Source organism: Pristiophorus japonicus, chromosome 9 (genome assembly GCF_044704955.1).
Source record: "Pristiophorus japonicus isolate sPriJap1 chromosome 9, sPriJap1.hap1, whole genome shotgun sequence".
Lineage (NCBI taxonomy): Eukaryota > Metazoa > Chordata > Chondrichthyes > Pristiophoridae > Pristiophorus > Pristiophorus japonicus.
In genome coordinates this window covers 37362712-37383310 of record NC_091985.1, presented here as the reverse complement: position 1 = coordinate 37383310, position 20599 = coordinate 37362712, and the positions used below count along the sequence as shown (strand labels likewise).

The following is a 20599-nucleotide window of genomic DNA, read 5'->3' as shown; positions in this document are numbered from 1 at the left end:
TGGTCGGTAATGCTCCACGCCCCGTTGAAACCGGCACCGAAGCTGGCCACCTGCCTGGAAGTGGTACCTGCCACCATTGCCGCCCCTCCAGGGCGCTAACCGGGGCAGCAGAAGCCCGAAAATCCAGCCCCATGCCTCTTGATTATGCAAACCATGGTCCTATGACATCCCTCGTTTCCCTGGGCAGTGGTCATGGGCCTTCTCCTTGAAACACTGGAGGAATCCTTGTGGTGATGTTTTCTTAAACTCATTATTACACAGATACTGACCCCTTCATCTCCTGTTTCTAAACTCACTACAGGTGCAGTGTCGAGAATCCGGAACCCTTGGGACCAAGGCCGTTCTGGATTTCGGGCTTTTCCGGACTTTCAATCGTCTTTCTGACGACACACATCCGGAAACACCCAAGCCCAGGTTCGGGTATTTCTGGATTTCGGAATGTCAGAAAGGGAGGGGGGTGGTGGGGACACCCCTGCCGAGGAGCTCCTTGGGCTGACCGGCCCAGTCAATGAGGTCGTCGGGCGGGGCCCCTGCCGAGGAGGAGCTGTTCGGGTGTGTAAAGTCCTGACCCTGCAGTACAGACTTACACGAGGCACATGCTGAAGTCAAGGTCACTCTGGACCTGCACCTTTATTTCACAGCTCTCGAGTGCCACACTTGCCTGAGACCTACCTTTATAAACCTGTGTGGAACAGGTATGCAGTGTCTCCTGCAAGTGCACCCCTGGTGGTAAAGTATGCTTGTGGTTACAGGTCATATCTAGTTACAGTCATGTATAGCATGGTAAGATACAGTTATGTACAGTAGTGTGAGATACATGACAGGGTGGGCCCCGCCGAAGAGGAGCTATTTGGGCCAGTTGGTCGAGGAGGCGCCCTGGATTCCGGTGGGGAGGCCTTCTCTTGCCGCGCTGCGAAGTGCGCTCCCATCCGGAGGGTTCCCACGCAGAAAATACAGTCAAGTGTGACTGCTCAGCCAATCAGGTACGTATTCCACAGGTTCCCATTAATAGTACTGAGAACTCCGTATCTACAAGTTCTCATTGCTATTAATGGGAAAAAAAACAAACACACAATAATAAAAAATAAGAAATAGACCACACATATTTAAAATTAATTGAAATTAATTATTAATGTCTTATTAAAAAAATATATATATTTTTCCAATTTAAAAAAAAAAGTTTTTAAAATTATGGTTAAAATAAACTTACCGTAGTGGGGAGGGTTTTTAAACATAGAAACATAGAAAATCGGGCCATTCAGCCCTTCGAGCCTGCACCACCATTCAATATGATCATGGCTGATCATGCAACCTCAGTACCCCACCCCAGCCTTCTCTCCATAACCCCTGATCCTTTTAGCCATAAGGGCCACATCTAACTCCCTTTTGAATATGTCCAACGAACTGGACTCAACAACTTTCTGTGGCAGAGAATTCCACACGTTCACAACTCTCTGGGTGAAAAAGTTTCTCCACATCTCGGTCCTATATGGCTTGCCCCTTATCTTCAAACTGTGACCCCTGGTTCTGGACTTCCCCAATATCGGGAACATTCTACCTGTATCTAACCTGTCCAATCCCGTCAGAATTTGATAAGTGTCTATGAGATCCCCTCTCATTCTTCTAAATTCCAGTGAGTATAAGCCTCTTAGCATCCTCCTCGCAGCTCGCACTGCCACCATAATAAAATATGTTTTTATAATTTTATTTTAACATGTTTGTGTGTTTTAAAGCACTTGCACTTGTAAAAGTAAGCTACGCGCCTGTTTTTATCAGGCGCAAGATTTTTGAGAACATTTGCTGGGCTAGATATGCGTAAATCACACAATCTTGCCCAAGCAAATGTCCTCGCTCCTGATATGCGTAGGATCTGTCGAGCTCCAGCTTGACAGATCGGAAAAGCCGGTTTTCAGTGTATGCGCATTGCGTGCTGAAAACCGGCTTTTCCGATGCCTTCCCGGGTCCGTAGGAACTTCGTACGGGCCCGGGACATCAGAATTTCTGCCCCACTATTGCACAAACACTGCTCCTTTCATCTCACGCTTCTAAATTCAATATTACACACACACGGCCCACTTCTAAACTCACTATTACACAAACACTGCCCACTTCTAAACTCACTATTGCACAAATACTGACTATTTCACTTCCTAATCCTAAACTTGTTACATCAACACAGATCCTTTTGCTTCTCGCTTGGATAGTAAGCCCCATAATTATCTAGAAACTTTAATGTAGTGAAATGTCTTAAATGTGAGACAGGATGTGGGCAGCAGAACTTTAGATGTTTTGAAACCCATCTTTTCCATTGACTTGTAAAATATAATTTTATTATCTCTCAGCTTGTATCAAGTGTATCACTTTTATATTGCACTGAGCTAAATGTTTCAACACTCTTCAGCTTGTAGCGTGTCATTATTCTCTTGTTCTTTAAATTGTAGTGCTCTCAACTTTTAGATGACGACCTAAAAGATGACTACTTTGAGGAAATAACTGAAGAATATGAGGAGATTCGACAGGATTATTATGACGTTTTAATGGTCAGTTTAGAAATTAATTTGTTCATCAAATACTTAAGGGAACAGAATGGTTCCTCTTTTTCTGAGGAGAGGGAAAGAGAGGAAGGGTGGTTTCTGTGAATGAGAATGGGTCTGGATTGAACAGTAGAGATATGAGGATGGATAAATACTTTGGAGTTTGGTTTGGGGGAAAAAACAGTATTTATGATAAACTTTCCCTTGGGGTTAAATGGCTGAGGGTGAGGCCATGTTAGAGAAATTACACACGGTCTGAGGAAGGAGTGAGCTAATGGACCAGTTAGCCTTTTCTCGCTCCATTCTTCCATACTTATATTTGTATTGAGTTTTGACCATTCTGACCTTTGCCATTATTGCCAAGGAGGAGATTGGATACATTTGGTGAGTGTCACAGGTCTGTCTGTTCATTGATCAGAAATCTTACCGTTTGCAGGACAGAAAATATTTAACGCTAGGGCAAGCCAGGAATAGAGGATTGCACATAGACTGGCTCTCCCATCCTAAACCAGGTTAGTAGCGACAGAATTTTTTCACAAAGTAACATTCTTTTCGTCACAGGTGCATTTGAGTCACTACTGTAGAAATTAAAGTTTTTTTTAATGTATATTTTTAATTTATACGTGTTTTGTTCATCTTGCATCATTTCCAACTCGAAGGAGAGATACAAGACCTTATTTATAGAAGTGTACCACGAGGAAACCTGCCGATATCTCCCAGATTACCTTAATCCTACGCTTTCTATTTTTCTAACATACTTTCCTTCCTTTTCTTCACTGCAGGAAGTGCCAGCAACCAGCATATCTCCCTCTTGAGAATGTAAAATTGCCTATCAAGAAGGAGGACTAAGGAATATGGAGATTGTAATAGATCTATTTGATCCACATAGGGGTTTGGAAGAGAATGCAGAGATTTACCGGGGGAAGGGTGCGAGTCTGTGATTGAGGTCTTAGGCATGAAATGAATGGGCCTGATGATCTAAGTGTACTGTTCTCGTTCTGAGCTTTGTCTTTATGGGTAGAATCACATGTAAATGTACGTACCACTGTATGGTGCAGCTTGATAAGTAGTTCACCATTATGGTTGAGAGTAGGCTCCTTGCAAGAGAAGAGCTAATAACTCCCAGCATAGTGATTCTTACTCGGGTAACTGTTTCATTGCTACAACAACAACTTGTATTTATATAGCGCCTTTAATATAGTGAAATGCCTCATGACTCTTCACAGGAATATTATTAAAAAATTGGCACCGAGTCACATAAGGAGAAATCGGGGCAGATGACCAAAAGCTTGGTCAAAGAGGTAGGTCAAAGCCAGCACTATATGCTTGAGATGTTATTACTCCTGCCAAAATGATCTAGATGCTTCAAAAATGGAAGTAACGTTACAATGGAGGGTAGGAGCCTGCAGGAAGATCCAGTACATATCCTGAAGTAAAAATGTCAGGCTAATACTAATGAGAATCAAAGTTTCTGAGGGAAGATTTCTCTCACTAGGCTCAGTTAATTTCGGCCTAGTAGGAGATGAACAGGCAGAGTTGTTGGTGCCAGATGTCTAGGTTAAATGTTTTGTGTTACTTTCTAGTTATTAGAATAAACCTTTTTGGGGGCACAGGTGGTGAATTGTTAGTTATCTAATATGTTATTGCACGTACAGTAGCATCGTGGTCCTGTAACTGGACTAGTAATCCAGATGCCTGGACTAATGATCCGGGAGACAAGAGTTCAAATCCCACCAGGGCAGCTGGGGAATTTAAATTCAGTTAATTAAATAAATGTGGAATAAAAAGCTAGCATCAGTAATGGTGACCATGAAACTACCAGATTGTTGTAAAAATCCATATGGTTCACTAATGTCCTTTAGGGAAGGAAATTTGCCGTCCTTACATGGTCTGGCCTTTCTGTGACTCCAGACCCACAGCAATGTGGTTGACCCTTAACTGCCCTCTGAAGTGGCTTAGCAACATAGCAAGCCAATCAGCAAGCTACAAAGAAGTGTTATGGATTGCAGCGGTTCAAGATGGCGGCTCACCACCACCTCCTCGGGGACAATTAGTGATGGGCAATAAATGTTGGCCTTGCCAGTGACGCCCACATCCCGTGAATGAATGGAAAAAAAAGGTGCGATTGTACATGTGCATTCTCATCAGCACAGTCTGTGAAAGGCACCAAGTAGGAGCCCAGAGATACCTCACCAACAGGCAGGAGAAATCAGTGGAAGAGTTGCGCTGGGACACACCTGGGCGATGCACAGTAGCTAATTAGAGACCAGCATTACTGGAGGCATGGGAACAGGAAATCTCCGGCATCAGCAGGTGTAGTGCAGGGAAAAGGAAGAAAATAGCACACTAAAATTGCTCCTGATCTGTGCATTACTATCTATAATTTCAAAGAACATGTCTATTAAAATCATTTGATAGAATTTAGGTTGTGTGGACAATGCAAATAAAATTGTATTGGTTTTGGAAGTTCTCACTAGTAACTGCTGTTGCCTCTCACTCTATCTCACTTCTTACCTGACTGTCTTAAATACTGTTTTCCATTTTGTGCATCAGAACTTTTTCTCCCCTCATTTTCTTTTTGCTTTTTAAAAAATGACTCTTGTTCAGTTCCTGTGCACAATTATCCAAATTGAGATATGGCACTCTTTTGCCAGTCCCCCTCTAATTGGCTAGTGAGAGGTGTGAAAGCATGCCGATTTGGATTTGTCCCCTTCTCTCAATGGCATTTCTCCAACCTCCTTTGCTATTTCCTCTTCCTGTCCCCGCCTTCTCCTCCCATGACCAAAGCCAAGATTGGAAGCTGTCAGAGTATTCACCTGGCATTTTCTCTCTCCCTGCTGCACTGCTGACAGATCTATTTATTGTGTGTATAAAACAAGTGTGTTGTGCACTTTTAATACAGTTACACAGATAGGGGAGATTTACAGTGGCTTACCATAAATAAACTGGATAAATGTGTTCGACTGCACCAGGTACAGTGTGAATGATCAGGGAAAACAATTGTTAATAAATGGGAAAAAATGTTTTTTAATCTTAACACAGTTTCTGTTCAATTAACTTTAAAAGTGATCAGAATTATTTCATTCTCTTGCAGTGAAGCCAACGTTTATTGGGACCCAATCCTTTAAAGATTATGACCTGCAGAGACTGACGAACTACATTGATTGGAAACCTTTCTTTGATGTTTGGCAGCTGAAGGGAAAATACCCAAATCGAGGATATCCCAAAATCTTTAAAGACAAGACAGTTGGTTAGTGCCAATAAATTCATTAAGCCTTAGTACTAAAGTTGCATTCTGCTACTTCTTTTACCTTAAGCTGTCAATATTCTTATGGTGGTGTGGTTAAGATGCCCAACAACAGAATTGAGCAGTTTGAAGACTATGCTATCCTAATCTTTGTAAATAACATGAAAGGTAGTGTTCATCTGTGTTTTTTTTGTTGCATCCACTGGCCACATCGAGCAGTCTCAAGTGTAAGCCAAAAGTTGCCCCGCACTGACCAGAGAATGTGCTATCTAAATCATGCCCTGCATCAACACCCTCCCCTCATAATAGGTATCACCTGTTAATCAACCTGTAGGTGAAGAAGCCAAGAAGGTTTTTCAAGATGCGCAGAATATGCTGAACACAATGATTGAAGAGAAGAGGTTGAAGGCCAGAGGAATTATAGGGTTCTGGCCAGCGCAAAGTGTGGGCGATGACATACACTTGTTTGCAGAGGATATTTTCCCCCACACTGGTGAACCAGTGGCTAAGTTTCATGGTTTACGGCAACAGGTACGACTTTTTCTTGTCGGTTAGAAATACTTAGCTCCTCCAGTTTCTTGATTGGTAAACACACTGCCCAGTGTGGAACTGAGATATGCAGACCAGGTAAGTCTTGGATATGATCCCTCGCCTGTGCTGTATTAGCTGATCTTTGCTGGGGTGTTAGGTCACTGGTTAGGGAAGTGAAAGACCAGCAATGGTTCCCACCTGATCACTGTTTAGTGATACTTGCTGGGAACAAAACATGCAAGGACATGATTGGCCTCCATTGTGCTGCCCATCACAGTTGAATAGTCTGTCGGCACTCACTATCTCGACTCAAATTATTAACCGCATTTGAATGAAGTGTTAGAAAGGCACCCATATCGCAACAATTGTGCACGCCTTTCCGAGGTGGAAAAATTGACAGTAAAAAATTAACTAATGTATTGCTCATTCTCTGCTTTTGAAATGTTCAGTCTATAATTTGGGGCTAACATTCTATTCAAGGTTCTAGTATATTTGGATTTTTAAAACCTAGTAATGGCATAATGTCTGTTTTGCTCTCCAACAATTGTCCTTTCCATGACCAGTAAAAGCTTACTTCTGTGCGTTTGCCCCAGGTCATGCTTCATTTCCTGGGGGTAGGGGGGGAAGGAACGGCCTGCAACAGATTTCTCCCCACATTGAGCAGTGTAGCTAAGACATTAGCTGTTGGGAGTGGGTGACTGTGGGCTCTCCTTACATATTAATGGTTTTCTTTATTGGTAATTAGGTGGCATGTAAGCTTGCAGTCAGGGGCACCTGTAATGAGGACAGATTCTTTTGCTTGGAGCCTCTTCCGGTATGAACGGGAGAGTTGAGGGGGTGAGCCTGTACAGAGCTTTGGTGTACCAGCATCTCTTTGATTTCATGGCAGTAAAGGAAACCTGGAGTGAAGGCATGTAGCGACCATCTGAACGCTTGCAAGTACAAAACCTTAATCACAAATGGTAGATTTTATGTTTATTAGGGATTAATAAAGGACACGGGGGCATTGAATAAATGCTGTGTTGCCTATGACACTGCTCCCAAGTAGTATTGCAGTTACAATGAGTGCAAGCATGGTTTTCATGTGTGTTGTGTAAATCATTATTTCATCCAGTGTGACAATTGTTGACGATGTGACTGTGCTCTTCCTTGCGGGCCATCAGCATGATTTTTGTATGCCAGGTTGGCAATAAATACAATTTGTTCCAACTTTTTGTGTTTTCCAGATGGAAAAGGACTCTATTAGCACGGAAAAGTACTGTTGCATCTCCGACTTCATAGCACCCAAGGACTCTGGCGTGCCAGATTACATCGGCATGTTTGCAGTGGCATGCTTTGGTGCTGAATTGCTGACCAAACAGTTCGAGGAGGACGGCGATGACTACAGCAGCATAATGGTTAAAGCCTTGGCTGACAGACTGGCTGAAGTGAGGCTGATATTTGAATAATCATAATACTTAACTAGAATGAATAGTCTCATTTACATGTGGCTTAATGAAAACCAGTAAGATTTCCATATTGGATATTTGCATTTGATAGTTGAGTTGTCACTTGAACAATAAGAGTTGGCCATCATCATAAAAATAGATGTGACCTAACTTTCAAGTTTTCCATCTTAGGTTTGATCCCAGCTCATTGCCCAGGCTTAAGAGTAAGAGAAATTACACTAAGGATGGGTTTGGGTATGGGTAATACCTGAATTTCTCCATGCAGAAAGAGTTTTACTCTAACTTATTGTAAGGTATAAAAATAACTAATGTGTGGTTTTGTACCACAAAAGTAGGAGATAGCTAGACTGCTTTAAACAAACTGTTTATCCTCAACTTTACCACACAGGGCAACTATAGACCAGTATTTTTTGTTTAATAGTATGTAGGAAATCAAGGACTAGTCGTTTGCACAAAGTTAACTGACTCCAGGGACGTTATTTCAACCAGAACATAGCAAGGGGTATAATGTATAATTCCAGACAGGTCATTTTAAAACTCTTATTTGCCACTGGTGAGACCACATCTGGGGTGCTCCATACACTTTTGGTCTCCCTGTTTCAGAAAGAATATTCTGTTATTGGAGGGCTACCGTGGAGGGCTGCATTTGATTCCAGAACTGAGAGAGAGAAGGCTGAGAGAGGATAGGATGGAAGCATTCAAAATTATGAAAGGTTAGGACAAATTGGATCGAGGAGATTTTCTGCCGTGTACATAATTTAAGTATAAAGGATCATACAGGTGCAAATTGCCGAATCCGGAACTCTGAAAACCGTAATTGTCCAAAAACCGGACGTTTTTCACATAGCTGATGGAGTCGACTGGAATCCGGAATTATTGTCCGAAAACCGGACATTTTTGAGGGAAGAGGCAAAATCCAAAATCCGGCACTGATTCGGTCACGGATTTCCGACAAGAAAATCAAGTCTGAAATCCGGAATGCTCGACCGAATCCGTGCCAGATTTTGGGTTTTGCTGGATTTCGGACCTCACCACTCAAAATCCAGCATGGATTCGGTTGAGAATTCTGGATTTCAGACTATTGATTTTCTTGTCTGAAATCCGGAAAAACACAAAACCAGAACGGACTCTGTCCCGAGGATTCCGGATTTTAGACGTTGTACCTGTATTTACAAATTAAAGACAATGAAATAATGCAGGAAATGAAGAAGAAACTTTTTTTTTACCAAAAGGTTGGTATGTATTTGGAACAGATGATTGACATGGGTGCTGGAACAAAAAAAAACTCTAATGGGTTTCAAAAATGCACCAGACTTGTTCTTATCAAATGGGATTCAAGTTATTAGGAAATGTGGGCTAGATGGACCGATGTCCTTCTCCTACCTGAAACTTACGAGCTCTGTCAAGCCCGTATGGAGGCTGGTGTGCAACGGCCGCCACACGTTAATAAAAAAATCCACGCACAGGCATCTTCCACCCTTCAACTTGTAGTTCGGGAATATTAGGTCCTTCATTGATACACCTGTGATTATGTCACAATATAGCATCAGTGATTTATTCTGAACAAATCCCCACTCCACAACATGTGTTCTCTTGGTTTAGAAGAACATAAGAATTAGGAACAGGGGTAGGCCATCTAGCCCCTCGAGCCACCTCCGCCACACAACAAGATCATGGCTGATCTGGCCATGGACTCGGCTCCACTTACCCGCCCGCTCCCCGTAACCCTTAATTCCCTTATTGGTTAAAAATCTATCTATCTGTGACTTGAATATATTCAATGAGCTAGCCTCAACTGCTTCCTTGGGCAGAGAATTCCACAGATTCACAACCCTCTGGGAGAAGAAATTCCTTCTCAACTCTGTTTTAAATTGGCTCCCCCGTATTTTGAGGCTGTGCCCCCTAGTTCTAGTCTCCCTGACCAGTGGAAACAACCTCTCTGCCTCTATCTTATCTATCCCTTTCATTATTTTAAATGTTTCTATAAGATTACCCCTCATCCTTCTGAACTCCAACGAGTAAAGACCCAGTCTACTCAATCTATCATCATAAGGTAACCCCCTCATTTCCTGAATCAGCCTAGTGAATGGTCTCTGTACCCCCTCCAAAGCTAGTATATCCTTCCTTAAGTAAGGCGACCAAAACTGCACGCAGTACTCCAAGTGCGGCCTCATCAATACCCTGTACAGTTGCAGCAGGACCTCCCTGCTTTTGTACTCCATCCCTCTCGCAATGAAGGCCAACATTCCATTTGCCTTCCTGATTACCTACTGCACCTGGAAACTAACTTTTTGGGATTCATGCATAAGGACCCCCAGGTCCCTCTGCACCGCAGCATGTTGTAATTTCTCCCCATTCAAATAATATTCCCTTTTACTGTTTCTATTTCCAAGGTGGATGACCTCACATTTTCCGACATTGTATTCCATCTGCCAAACCTTAGCCCATTCGCTTAACCTATCTAAATCTCTTTGCAGCCTCTCTGTGTCCTCTACACAACCCGCTTTCCCACTAATCTTTGTGTCATCTGCAAATTTTGTTACATTGCACTCTGTCCCCTCTTCCAGGTCATCTATGTATATTGCAGACAGTTGTGGTCCCAGCACCGATCCCTGTGGCACACCACTAACCACCAATTTCCAACCCGAAAAGGACCCATTTATCCCGACTCTCTGCTTTCTGTTAGCCAGCCAATTCTCGATCCATGCTAATACATTTCCTCTGACTCCGTGTACCTTTATCTTCTGCAGTAACCTTTTGTGTGGCACCTTATCGAATGCCTTTTGGAAATCTAAATACACCACATCCATCGGTACACCTCTATCCACTATGCTCGTTATATTCTCAAAGAATTCCAGTAAATTAGTTCAACATGGTTTCTCCTTCATGAATCCATGTTGCGTCTGCTTGATTGCACTATTCCTATCAAGATGTCTCGCTATTTCTTCCTTAATGATAGCTTCAAGCATTTTCCCCACTACAGATGTTAAACTAACCAGCCTATAGTTATCTGCCTTTTGTCTGCCCCTTTTTTTAAACAGAGGCGTTACATTAGCTGCTTTCCAATCCGCTGGTACCTCCCCAGAGTCCAGAGAATTTTGGTAGATTATAATGAATGCATCTGCTATAACTTCCGCCATCTCTTTTAATACCCTGGGATGCATTTCATCAGGACCAGGGGACTTGTCTACCTTGAGTCTCATTAGCCTGTCCAGCACTACCCCCCTAGTGATCGTGATTATCTCAAGGTCCTTCCTTCCCACATTCCCGTGACCAGCAATTTTTGGCATGGTTTTTGTGTCTTCCACTGTGAAGACCAAAGCAAAATAATTGTTTAAGGTCTCAGCTATCTCCACATTTCCCATTATTAAATCCCCCTTCTCATCTTCTAAGGGACCAACATTTACTTTAGTCACTCTTTTCCGTTTTATATATCGGTAAAAGCTTTTACTATCTGTTTTTATGTTTTGCGCAAGTTTACTTTCGTAATCTATCTATCCTTTTTTTTATTGCTTTCTTAGTCATTCTTTGCTGTCGTTTAAAATTTTCCCAATCTTCTAGTTTCCCACTAACCTTGGCCACCTTATACACATTGGTTTTTAACTTGATACTCTCCTTTATTTCCTTGGTTATTCACGGCTCGTTATCCCTTTTCTTACCGCCCTTTTTCACTGGAATATATTTTTGTTGAGCACTATGATAGAGCTCCTTAAAAATCCTCAATTGTACCACCGTTTAGTTTATGTTCCCAGTCTACTTTAGCCAACTCTGCCCTCATCCCACTGTAGTCCCCTTTGTTTAAGCATAGTACGCTCGTTTGAGATACTTACTTCCTCACCCTCAATCTGTATTACAAATTCAACCATACTGTGATCACTCATTCCAAGAGGATCTTTTACTAGGAGATCGTTTATTATTCCTGTCTCATTACACAGGACCAGATCTAAGATAGCTTGCTCCCTTGTAGGTTCTGTAACATACTGTTCAAAGAAACAATCCTGTATGCATTTTATGAATTCCTCCTCAAGGCTACCTCGTGCGATTTGATTTGACCAATCGATATGTAGGTAAAAATCCCCCATGATTACTGCCGTTCCTTTTTCACATGCCTCCATTATTCCCTTGATTATTGTCCGCCCCACCGTGAAGTTATTATTTGGGGGCCTATAAACTACCCCCACCAGTGACTTTTTCCCCTTACTATCTCTAGTCTCCACTCACAATGAACATTTTGTTCATTAGAGCCAATATCGTCTCTCACAACTGCCCTGATACCATCCTTTATTAACAGAGCTACCCCACCTCCTTTCCCTTCTTGTCTATCTTTCCGAATTGTCAGATACCCCTGTATGTTTAATTCCCAGTCTTGGCCACCCTGCAACCACGTTTCTGTAATGGCCACCAAATCATACCCATTTGTAATGATTTGTGCCGTCAACTCATTTACTTTATTTCGAATGCTGCGTGTGTTTAGGTAGAGTGTTTTAATACTAGTTTTTAAATCATGATTTTTAGTTTTGACCCCTCCTGCAGCCCCTTTATATTCATACATATTGTCCCTTCCTATCACCTTGTGGTTTACACTTACCCCAGTGCTACTCTGCTCTGTTGCCTCCTGTCTTTTGTATTCTTTCTTGGGGTCCTGTTCATCTGCGCTCTCACCCACTCGAACTAGCTCAGAGCCCTCTCCTGGGTTCTGAATACTCCTCGCATTGAGGCACAGAGCTTTCCGGCTTGCCTTTTTATTGCACTTTGACCCTTTAGAATTTTGCTGTACAGTGGCCCTTTTTGTTTTTTGCCTTGGGTTTCTCTGCCCTCCACTTTTACTCATCTCCTTTCTGTCTTTTGCTTCTGTCTCCATTTTGTTTCCCTCTGTCTCCCTGCATTGGTTCCCATCCCCCTGCCATATTAGTTTAACTCCTCCCCAACAGCAATAGCAAACATTTCCCCCTAGGACATTGGTTCCGGTCCTGCCCAGGTGCAGACCGTCTGGTTTGTACTGGTCCCACCTCCCCCAGAACCGGTTCCAATGCCCCAGGAATTTGAATCCCTCCCTGCTGCACCACTGCACAAGCCATGTATTCATCTGAGTTATCCTACGATTCCTACTCTGACTAGCACGTGGCACTAGTAGCAATCCTGAGATTACTACTTTTGAGGTCCTACTTTTTAAATTTAGCTCCTAGCTCCTTAAATTCGTCTCGTAGGACCTCATCCCTTTTTTTACCTATATCGTTGGTACCAATGTGCAACACGACAACTGGCTGTGCACCTTCCCTTTTCAGAATGTCCTGCACCCACTCCGAAACATCCTTGACCCTTGCACCAGGGAGGCAACATACCATCCTGGAGTCTCGGTTGCGGCCACAGAAATGCCTATCTATTCCCCTTACAATCGAATCCCCTATCACTATCGCTCTCCCACTCTTTTTCCTGCCCACCTGTGCAGCAGAGCCAGCCACGGTGCTATGAACTTGGCTGCTGCTGCTCTCCCCTGATGAGTCATCCCCCTCAACAGTACTGAAAGCGGTGTATCTGTTTTGCAGGGGGATGACCGCAGAGGACCCCTACACTACCTTCCTATGGCTTTGAAGGGCATAAATTAAAATTCATTGTAGTTTTACAGCGATTTAGTAAGAAGTTGCAGGGTAACACTCATGGTGATACTGTATCGAGTAGCCCAAAATCAACAGGAAACGTATGGGGAAAATCTAACTTTCCTTTAAACAAAATGCTCTTTCATGAAAATCATTTGGCAAAGTCTTTTTAGTTGCTATTATGTGCATTTTGAAATGTGTTGTTAAAAAAAACTTGTGCACAATGAACACCATTGTGACAAAAATCAAAAGACAGTTCTTAATGAAGACCGTGCCCCTTTAGAAAGATTGATTTGTAAGTTACAGCACGACCATATTAAAATAATCAGCACACCCATCGGGACTAAATAGTTTACAAAAATTGAAATCGCTCCTACTCCAGTGATTTTTCCTTCCTGAGACTGAAGGAGTTCTCGCTGTGTCGGAGATGCCACAAAACAGGTAGAACAATCGAAATCCGGAGTTCTAAGACATGTAATTGTCCGAAAATTGGACATTGTGCAGACTGCAAGAGTCGTTGTACAGAATCTGGAAATATTTCCATACAAAAAGACTTTTAAGCTGTACATATCTTTTTCCAAGCAGGAATCCAAAAAATTACGCAGCCCAGCATGGCCTGGCTCGGCCTCAAGGTTGTCAGATTCGGGCCATCTGATGTAATGCTTTGAAATACGGAAATACACTTAGTCGGCCCAAGGGTTTCTGAATTCGACATGTCTGATTGTCTCCAAAACCTGAAAATACTCGATACTCGAAACTCGACCCAAGGGTTTCCGGAATAGGGGCGTCGAATTTTCTTCTCCGATATCCAGAAATACCTGAACTCGGCCCAGGACTTTCCGGATTCAGGACGTCTGATTTCTTCCCCAAAATCCGGAAAAACTCAAAATCGGAATGGCCTCGGTACTGAGTTTTCCGGTTTTGGGACGTTATACCTGTACATCTTAAGCACACATTGAGTAATGGGCATTAATTCTGGTTGCCATTATTGTTCCAAAGACAAACTAAAGTATTTTGAAGTAGCTTCTCTTGAAAAGCTATCTGAGACAGATGACTGTCTTAAAAGCAGCAGTCATGTGATTTCTGGGCCATGTTGTTGAACCAGTATATCAGCAATTTACTACAATTATATATTAAGACAAAGGTCCTCCACCAGCCTGTCATCCTCGCCCAGCACTGCCCCCCCCAAACATCAAGATCCATGGCGTGGCCCTGGACAACGTGGACCACTTCCCCTATCTCGGGAGCCTCCTATCAACAAGAGCAGGCATTGATGATGAGATCCAACACCGCCTCCAGTGCGCCAGTGCAGCCTTCGGCCGCCTGAGGAAAAGAGTGTTTGAAGATCAGTCCCTCAAAACTGTCACCAAGCTCATGGTCTACAGGGCCGTAGTAATACCCGCCCTCTTGTATGGCTCAGACGTGGACCATGCACAGTAGACACCAAGTCGCTGGAGAAATACCACCAGCGATGTCTCTGCAAGATCCTGCAAATTCCCTGGAAGGACAGACAGACACACAAACATTAGCGTCCTCGCCCAGCCCAACATCCCCAACATTGAAGCACTGACTACACTTGATCAGCTCCGCTGGGCAGGTCACATTGTTCACATGCCAGACACGCGACTCCCAAAGTAAGCGCTCTACTCGGAACTCGTCCACGGCAAACGAGCCAAAGGCGGCCAGAGGAAATGTTACAAGGACACCCTCAAAGCATCCCTGATAAAGTGCGATATCCCCACTGACACCTGGGAGTCCTTGGCCATAGAGGAATAGATCACTAAAAAGTGGCAGTGTGGAGGAAGTGCATTCGGGAGGGCGCTGAGCTCCTTGGGTCTCGTTGCCGAGAGCATGCAGAAATCAAGCGCAGGCAGAAGGAGCGTGCGGCAAACCAGGCTTCCTGCCCACCCTTTCCCTCAACGACTACCTGTCCCATCTGTGACAGAAACTGTGGTTCTCTTATTGGACTGTACAGCCACCTAAGAACTCATGCTAAGAGTGGAAGCAAGTCTTCCTTGATCTCGAGGGACTGCCTATGATCGGGCCCTGGTGAGATGGCACCTGGAGTATTGTGTACAGTTTTGGTCTCCTTACCTAAGGAAGGATATACTTGCCAGATGAGTGCAACGAAGGTTCACCAGACTGATTCCTGGGATGGGGAGATTGTCCTATGAGGAGAGATTGAATAGACAAGGCCTATATTCTCTCGAGTTTAGAAGAATGAGAGGCGATCTCATTGAAACATACAAAATTCTTACAGGGCTTGACAGGATACATGTCGGGAAGATGTTTCCTTTGGCTGGGGAGTCTAGAACCAGGGGTCACAGTCTCAGAATAAGGGATTGGCCATTTAGGACTGAGATGAGGAGCAACCTCTTCACTCAATGAGTGGTGAATCTTTGGAATTCTCTACCCCAGAAGGATGTGGATGTAGAATAAAGTTCAAAATTTAACAAAAATCATCCTTTATGGCATCTCCGAGAAAGACATTGCTGATTTGGTGGCTTAATTGTGGACGTGCTATGTAGCGCTGTGCACTTGTATCCGCTAAGAATTGCATTGCAAGACTTTCCAAACCCATTTCTTGAAGAACTCTCAATAAATATCCAAAAGAGGAGAGTTTAATTCCTTCGGTTTGGGCTGGATTCAAATCCAGGTACAAGATATGAAAGGGCTTTGTGCGAAACTACTGCGTTGCCCAGGCTGCACCCGGATTGTTTTTCTGCAATAATTTACGAGTTAATCCCTGCAACATTGTGATGGTACAGAGTGCTCTATTTTTCACACATTCAGCTGTATTTCAGCTACGCTCCTTACAGGGGTGTGCCAAGCAGAGACCACGTGTTTTCATGAATAGGAAGAAAATTGAATGTCGTATCTTCAATGGCTTTGACCAAGGGAGGTGCATGACGAGAGAGCCTAGAAATTGGAGAATGGTTAGGGTGGAGGTACTAAGAAAATTGGTTTTGCTCTTTCTTGTTAATCTGGTCCTGGGAGGTAGGGAATTCATTAAATGCTGTGTAAATGACAAATGGAATGTGGCTTTTAGTGCATATTACACGCAGGTCAAGGGTCAAATGGCAGAACTAAGTGCAGCATTAGAATTTGGTACTCTCTGCTCTATATTAGAACGGTGTGGAGAAATCACCATTCTATTTAACCATTTCCAGATGCACCGTTGGACTTGCTGCTTGGCTATATTACCTCGTAGAATGCTGTAAAATATGTTCCGGAGATTTTTTACTTTATTTTCATATTTTGAAGGCCTTTGCTGAAGAGATGCATGCAAGAGTCCGTAAGGAATTTTGGGGCTACTCCCCTGAGGAGAGCCTGGGTGCTGCCGACATGCATAGAATCAAGTACGCGGGAATCCGTCCAGCTCCAGGCTACCCAAGCCAGCCTGATCACACTGAAAAAATAACTATGTGGAAACTAGCCAATGTTGAGGAGAGCACAGGTAATCAAGTGTGAGACTCTTTCATTTACTGTATTGTTCAGCAGGAATTGATTGAGGGTTTAAGGATTGTCGTAACCAAGAGCAGCAGTTATATTATGGATAGGTATAAGCTTCCAATTGTTCCAACTGTGTTTATTTCTTCTTGCTCAATTTGAACTTTTGGCTGAAGTTGCAGCAATGCACATATTTCTCTGAACCTATTTTCTATCCTTTAAGTGGATCAGATAAACATGTTAAATTATTTGAGAAAATGTGTGTGCTTTTGTTCGTAATTTCAATACCAAAGATATTTAGTTTTCTCTCCTTGTGCACATCAAGCTGAAAAGGTTTTTCTTTATTTTCTGCACAGGGATTGCAATGACGGAATCCTTGGCTATGACTCCAGCAGCTGCAGTCTCAGGACTGTACTTTTCCAGTCCACAATCTATGTATTTTGCAGTTGGAAAAATTACTAAAGAACAGGTTGGTGATTATATTGTGTCACAATCTGTTCCAGGAAATGCATTTAATGGGCTAAATCTGCCTAATCTGGGGGAAATGGGCAAAACTCACAAATTTGGGAATATTTCCTTGCATTTTATGGGGCTCTTGTAAAAGTTACATAAATATAAATATACCTCCTCCATTCTTTTTTTAAAAAAAAATAATTTCTACTTGAGCACACATGTTTCAGACTGTCTTATTAATGCAGTACTCTGGGAGTGCTGCACTGTCACAGGTGACGTCTTTCAGATGAGACATTAAACCAAGGCCTCACCTGCCCCCCTAGGGGTGGACATAAAAGATCCCACGGCACTGTTCAAAGAAGAACAGGGGATTCTCCTCGTGTCTTGGCCAATATTTATCCCTTCAACCAACATTAAAATAGATTATCTAACTATTAACTCATTGGTGTTTGTGGGACCTTGCTGTGTACAAATTGGCTGCCCAATTCCATATATTACAACAGTAATTACATTTCAAAAGTACTTAATTGGCTGTAAAGCGCTTTGGGATATCCTGAGGTCATGAAAGGCATTACATAAATGCAAGCCCTTTTCTTCTTTTCCTTTAATAGTATTGGACATTACTATGAAAGGGATAATTTGCATTTATTATAGCGCCTTATTCGTATCTCTGAGGTCATCCTAAGGCACTTCATATTCAACTAATTACTTTGAAATGTAATCCATTTTTGTTGTAAGCAAGTGCAGCAGGCAATTTACACATAAGAGGGTCCCACAAAAAGTAGCGATGAATGGCTAGTTGATCTGTTTTCCGTGATGTTGCTGAAGGGAAGAATGTTGTCCAGGACACTAAGAAGACTTTGATCTTTTGAGTAGTACCATGGGATCTTTAACGCATATCTGAACAGGGAGGCGGGGTCTGTGTTTAATGTACAACAGCTCCGCCAATGCAGCGCTTTCTCTCGAAGCGCTGCATTGAAATGTCAGCCTATCTGAGGTGTTGAAGTGGGTCTGGTCTTCTGATTTCTGACTCAGACAATTAAAATGGCTTGCAATAAGGTTTCAGTGCTTTTAAAATAGCAGGTTATCAGTCAGTGTGGATTTTGGGGGTTGAATTCTCTCCCTCTGGTGCATTCCCAATGTCACCTCAGCTGACTGGGACAGCCACTGAGCAGAGTTGAGATAAATTGCTCTAACAGGAGGTGTAGAGGGAGAACATAATGATGGGGAGCTTCTGCAAAGCCAGATAAAGAGCAGGGAGTAAAAGACAGGACACTGCCTGTCATTTTGCTCGGCGTGTTATGAGGATAGAAGTAAATGAATTTGGGGAAAACCATTAACAATGGGGAGAGAAATTTTGGGTTTATGAAAATGAACAATGGTAGAAAATCAGCATATTTTAGAACAAAGTAAAAAAACATGGCAATAGAGCATAAGAATACCATTCTTGAGTTATCATGATTATTACAAGCTCCTTAAAGAATCATGGGGTCTGCACATCTCAACTATCCACAAGAAAATCCCAGGTTCAGTCTCCACTCTTAAATTATCGACCTCAGTCAGGGCAGAGTAGTTATGCTACAATTGCCTTCACTGCACCTGAGTTGCGAGGGAATTTTGAGGCAGTGCGGGGGATTGGCTCAGCTTCTGATCCAGAGATACCTGCTGCGAGTATGTTTGTAGAGGTCAGGTGAGGTTCAAACCCAGTTTTGATGTCCTCCATAGCTGAATAGCCTGTCAAGGCTCCCATAACAATAACTCACCATTTGGGTAAGTTACCAGAAGACAACTGGCACTCATGGGATTGTACCCCAGCCTTTAGAAGAGAAAATTAGGAAGAATATTTTTAAAAGATCATTTTAACCCTGCTCCCATTTACCATTATTGTCCCACTTAACACACAGGCACATTTCACAAAGATACTTTCCAGTGCATTGCTACACTGAAGGAAGTTCGCCAGATCTATCTTTTTTTTAAATATAGTGAACATTTGCCTAACTTGATGTTTGCAATACTGTATTCAGTCTGACAAATGCAACAGTGTACATGCTTTCATTTTGTCCTGTTGTATATCTAGGGATTTTTTAAACCTGGATATCTGCTTAATGCAAATTCACATTATGAAGCAGATTGTTTTAAATGTAAATGTACGAACTTGCAGATCAATATTTAAAACAGGCCAGTTATCTTGATTTGTGTTGATGTACTGGTGATAAATTGGTGGTGTTTTGCAATTCATATGAATGTGATGTTGATTTACAGGTTGAAGATTATACAGCCAGAAAGCAGATGAGACTAGAAGAGGTTGAGAAATGGCTGGGGCCCATTTTGGGATATGAATACTGACCTCGATTTCTTTAAGACAAATCATATTGAGGCACTGACCATAACCGTCTTAACTAGGTCTTAAACACAAAAACATTTTAGAATTTCTGCATTCATTGATGACAATACTGATAATGTTTTCATATGTTACAAAAATTATGTATTTTTACATACAGTAAAACTGCAATTCTGAAAAAATTTCAGAACTCCACTCATACATAGTTTTGAGTTCACTGAAATTTTCACCAGCTATCTTAATATATTTTAGTAGAAATGGAATTAAATAACGCATGTTAAGAATCTTCTTTTTCTGTCTGAGGCTTTCACTCCCCACAGGTCATAATGTTCCCAGCAGAGAGGGTACTCCCAGCTCCCAAACCTCTATCACCCTATAAGCAGCAGTGATAGTATTCAATATTAAATTCCCTTTCAAACAAGATTTCAAAACCAAATTTCTGATGTCCTCAAAATTAAGTCCAAGACTTCAATATCCAGCAGTTATCTCAAACAATAATTTTTTAAGTTTAGGATTTTTTTTTTTTAAACTGAAGAATAAAAATCAGGTTTTATGTAAAAGAAAATATCCTTCTCCATGTAAAACTTTTCGCACAACTCCTTAGTGCTTAACCAATGATAACAAAAATTAATACTGGGTAAGTACTACATGTTGGCGCACGAGCACATGGTATCGAGTGGTGGGTATACAGGGTCAGCTCTCTTACCTGCCTTCCTGTCGAGTACAGGTACACGATGGTCAGTGCCTTGTGAATGGGGGTGGGTGGGAGGGGTGTGGGGAAGGGGTAATTGTTGCATGGCTGAGTAACTGGTTCAAAACGTGCAGTAGCTTGGCTGCAGAAAGTCTATTAAAGATCAGAACAGTAAATGGGGAGGGGGAGGAAATAAAAAAAAACATAAAACTAAAATCACAAGGACAGCAACTTTTTTTTTCTCTAGAATTGTATATTCTAGAACCATGTATAATATACAAAACCATATACTATATATAAAAAGTGT

General features: G+C 42.3%; 1 protein-coding gene across 5 annotated transcripts in view; it reads left to right on the top strand.

Annotated features, from left to right (window-relative positions):
• Positions 1–20368, top strand: part of mtr (5-methyltetrahydrofolate-homocysteine methyltransferase) — a 119578-nt gene extending 99210 nt beyond the window's left edge. For 4 of the 5 annotated variants that reach the window (XM_070889288.1, XM_070889287.1, XM_070889292.1 and 1 more), the window contains 8 exons: positions 2442–2540; positions 2971–3046; positions 5629–5784; positions 6116–6312; positions 7539–7739; positions 16622–16814; positions 17164–17276; positions 19523–20368. In XM_070889288.1, coding sequence (XP_070745389.1) covers positions 2442–2540; positions 2971–3046; positions 5629–5784; positions 6116–6312; positions 7539–7739; positions 16622–16814; positions 17164–17276; positions 19523–19606 — 1119 coding nt within the window. In that variant the 3' untranslated portion in view covers positions 19607–20368. Of the gene's footprint in view, positions 1–2441; positions 2541–2970; positions 3047–5628; positions 5785–6115; positions 6313–7538; positions 7740–16621; positions 16815–17163; positions 17277–19522 lie in introns of those variants that run through there. The other variant, XM_070889290.1, reaches the window with a different exon arrangement.
• Positions 20369–20599: the final 231 nt, after the last annotated feature.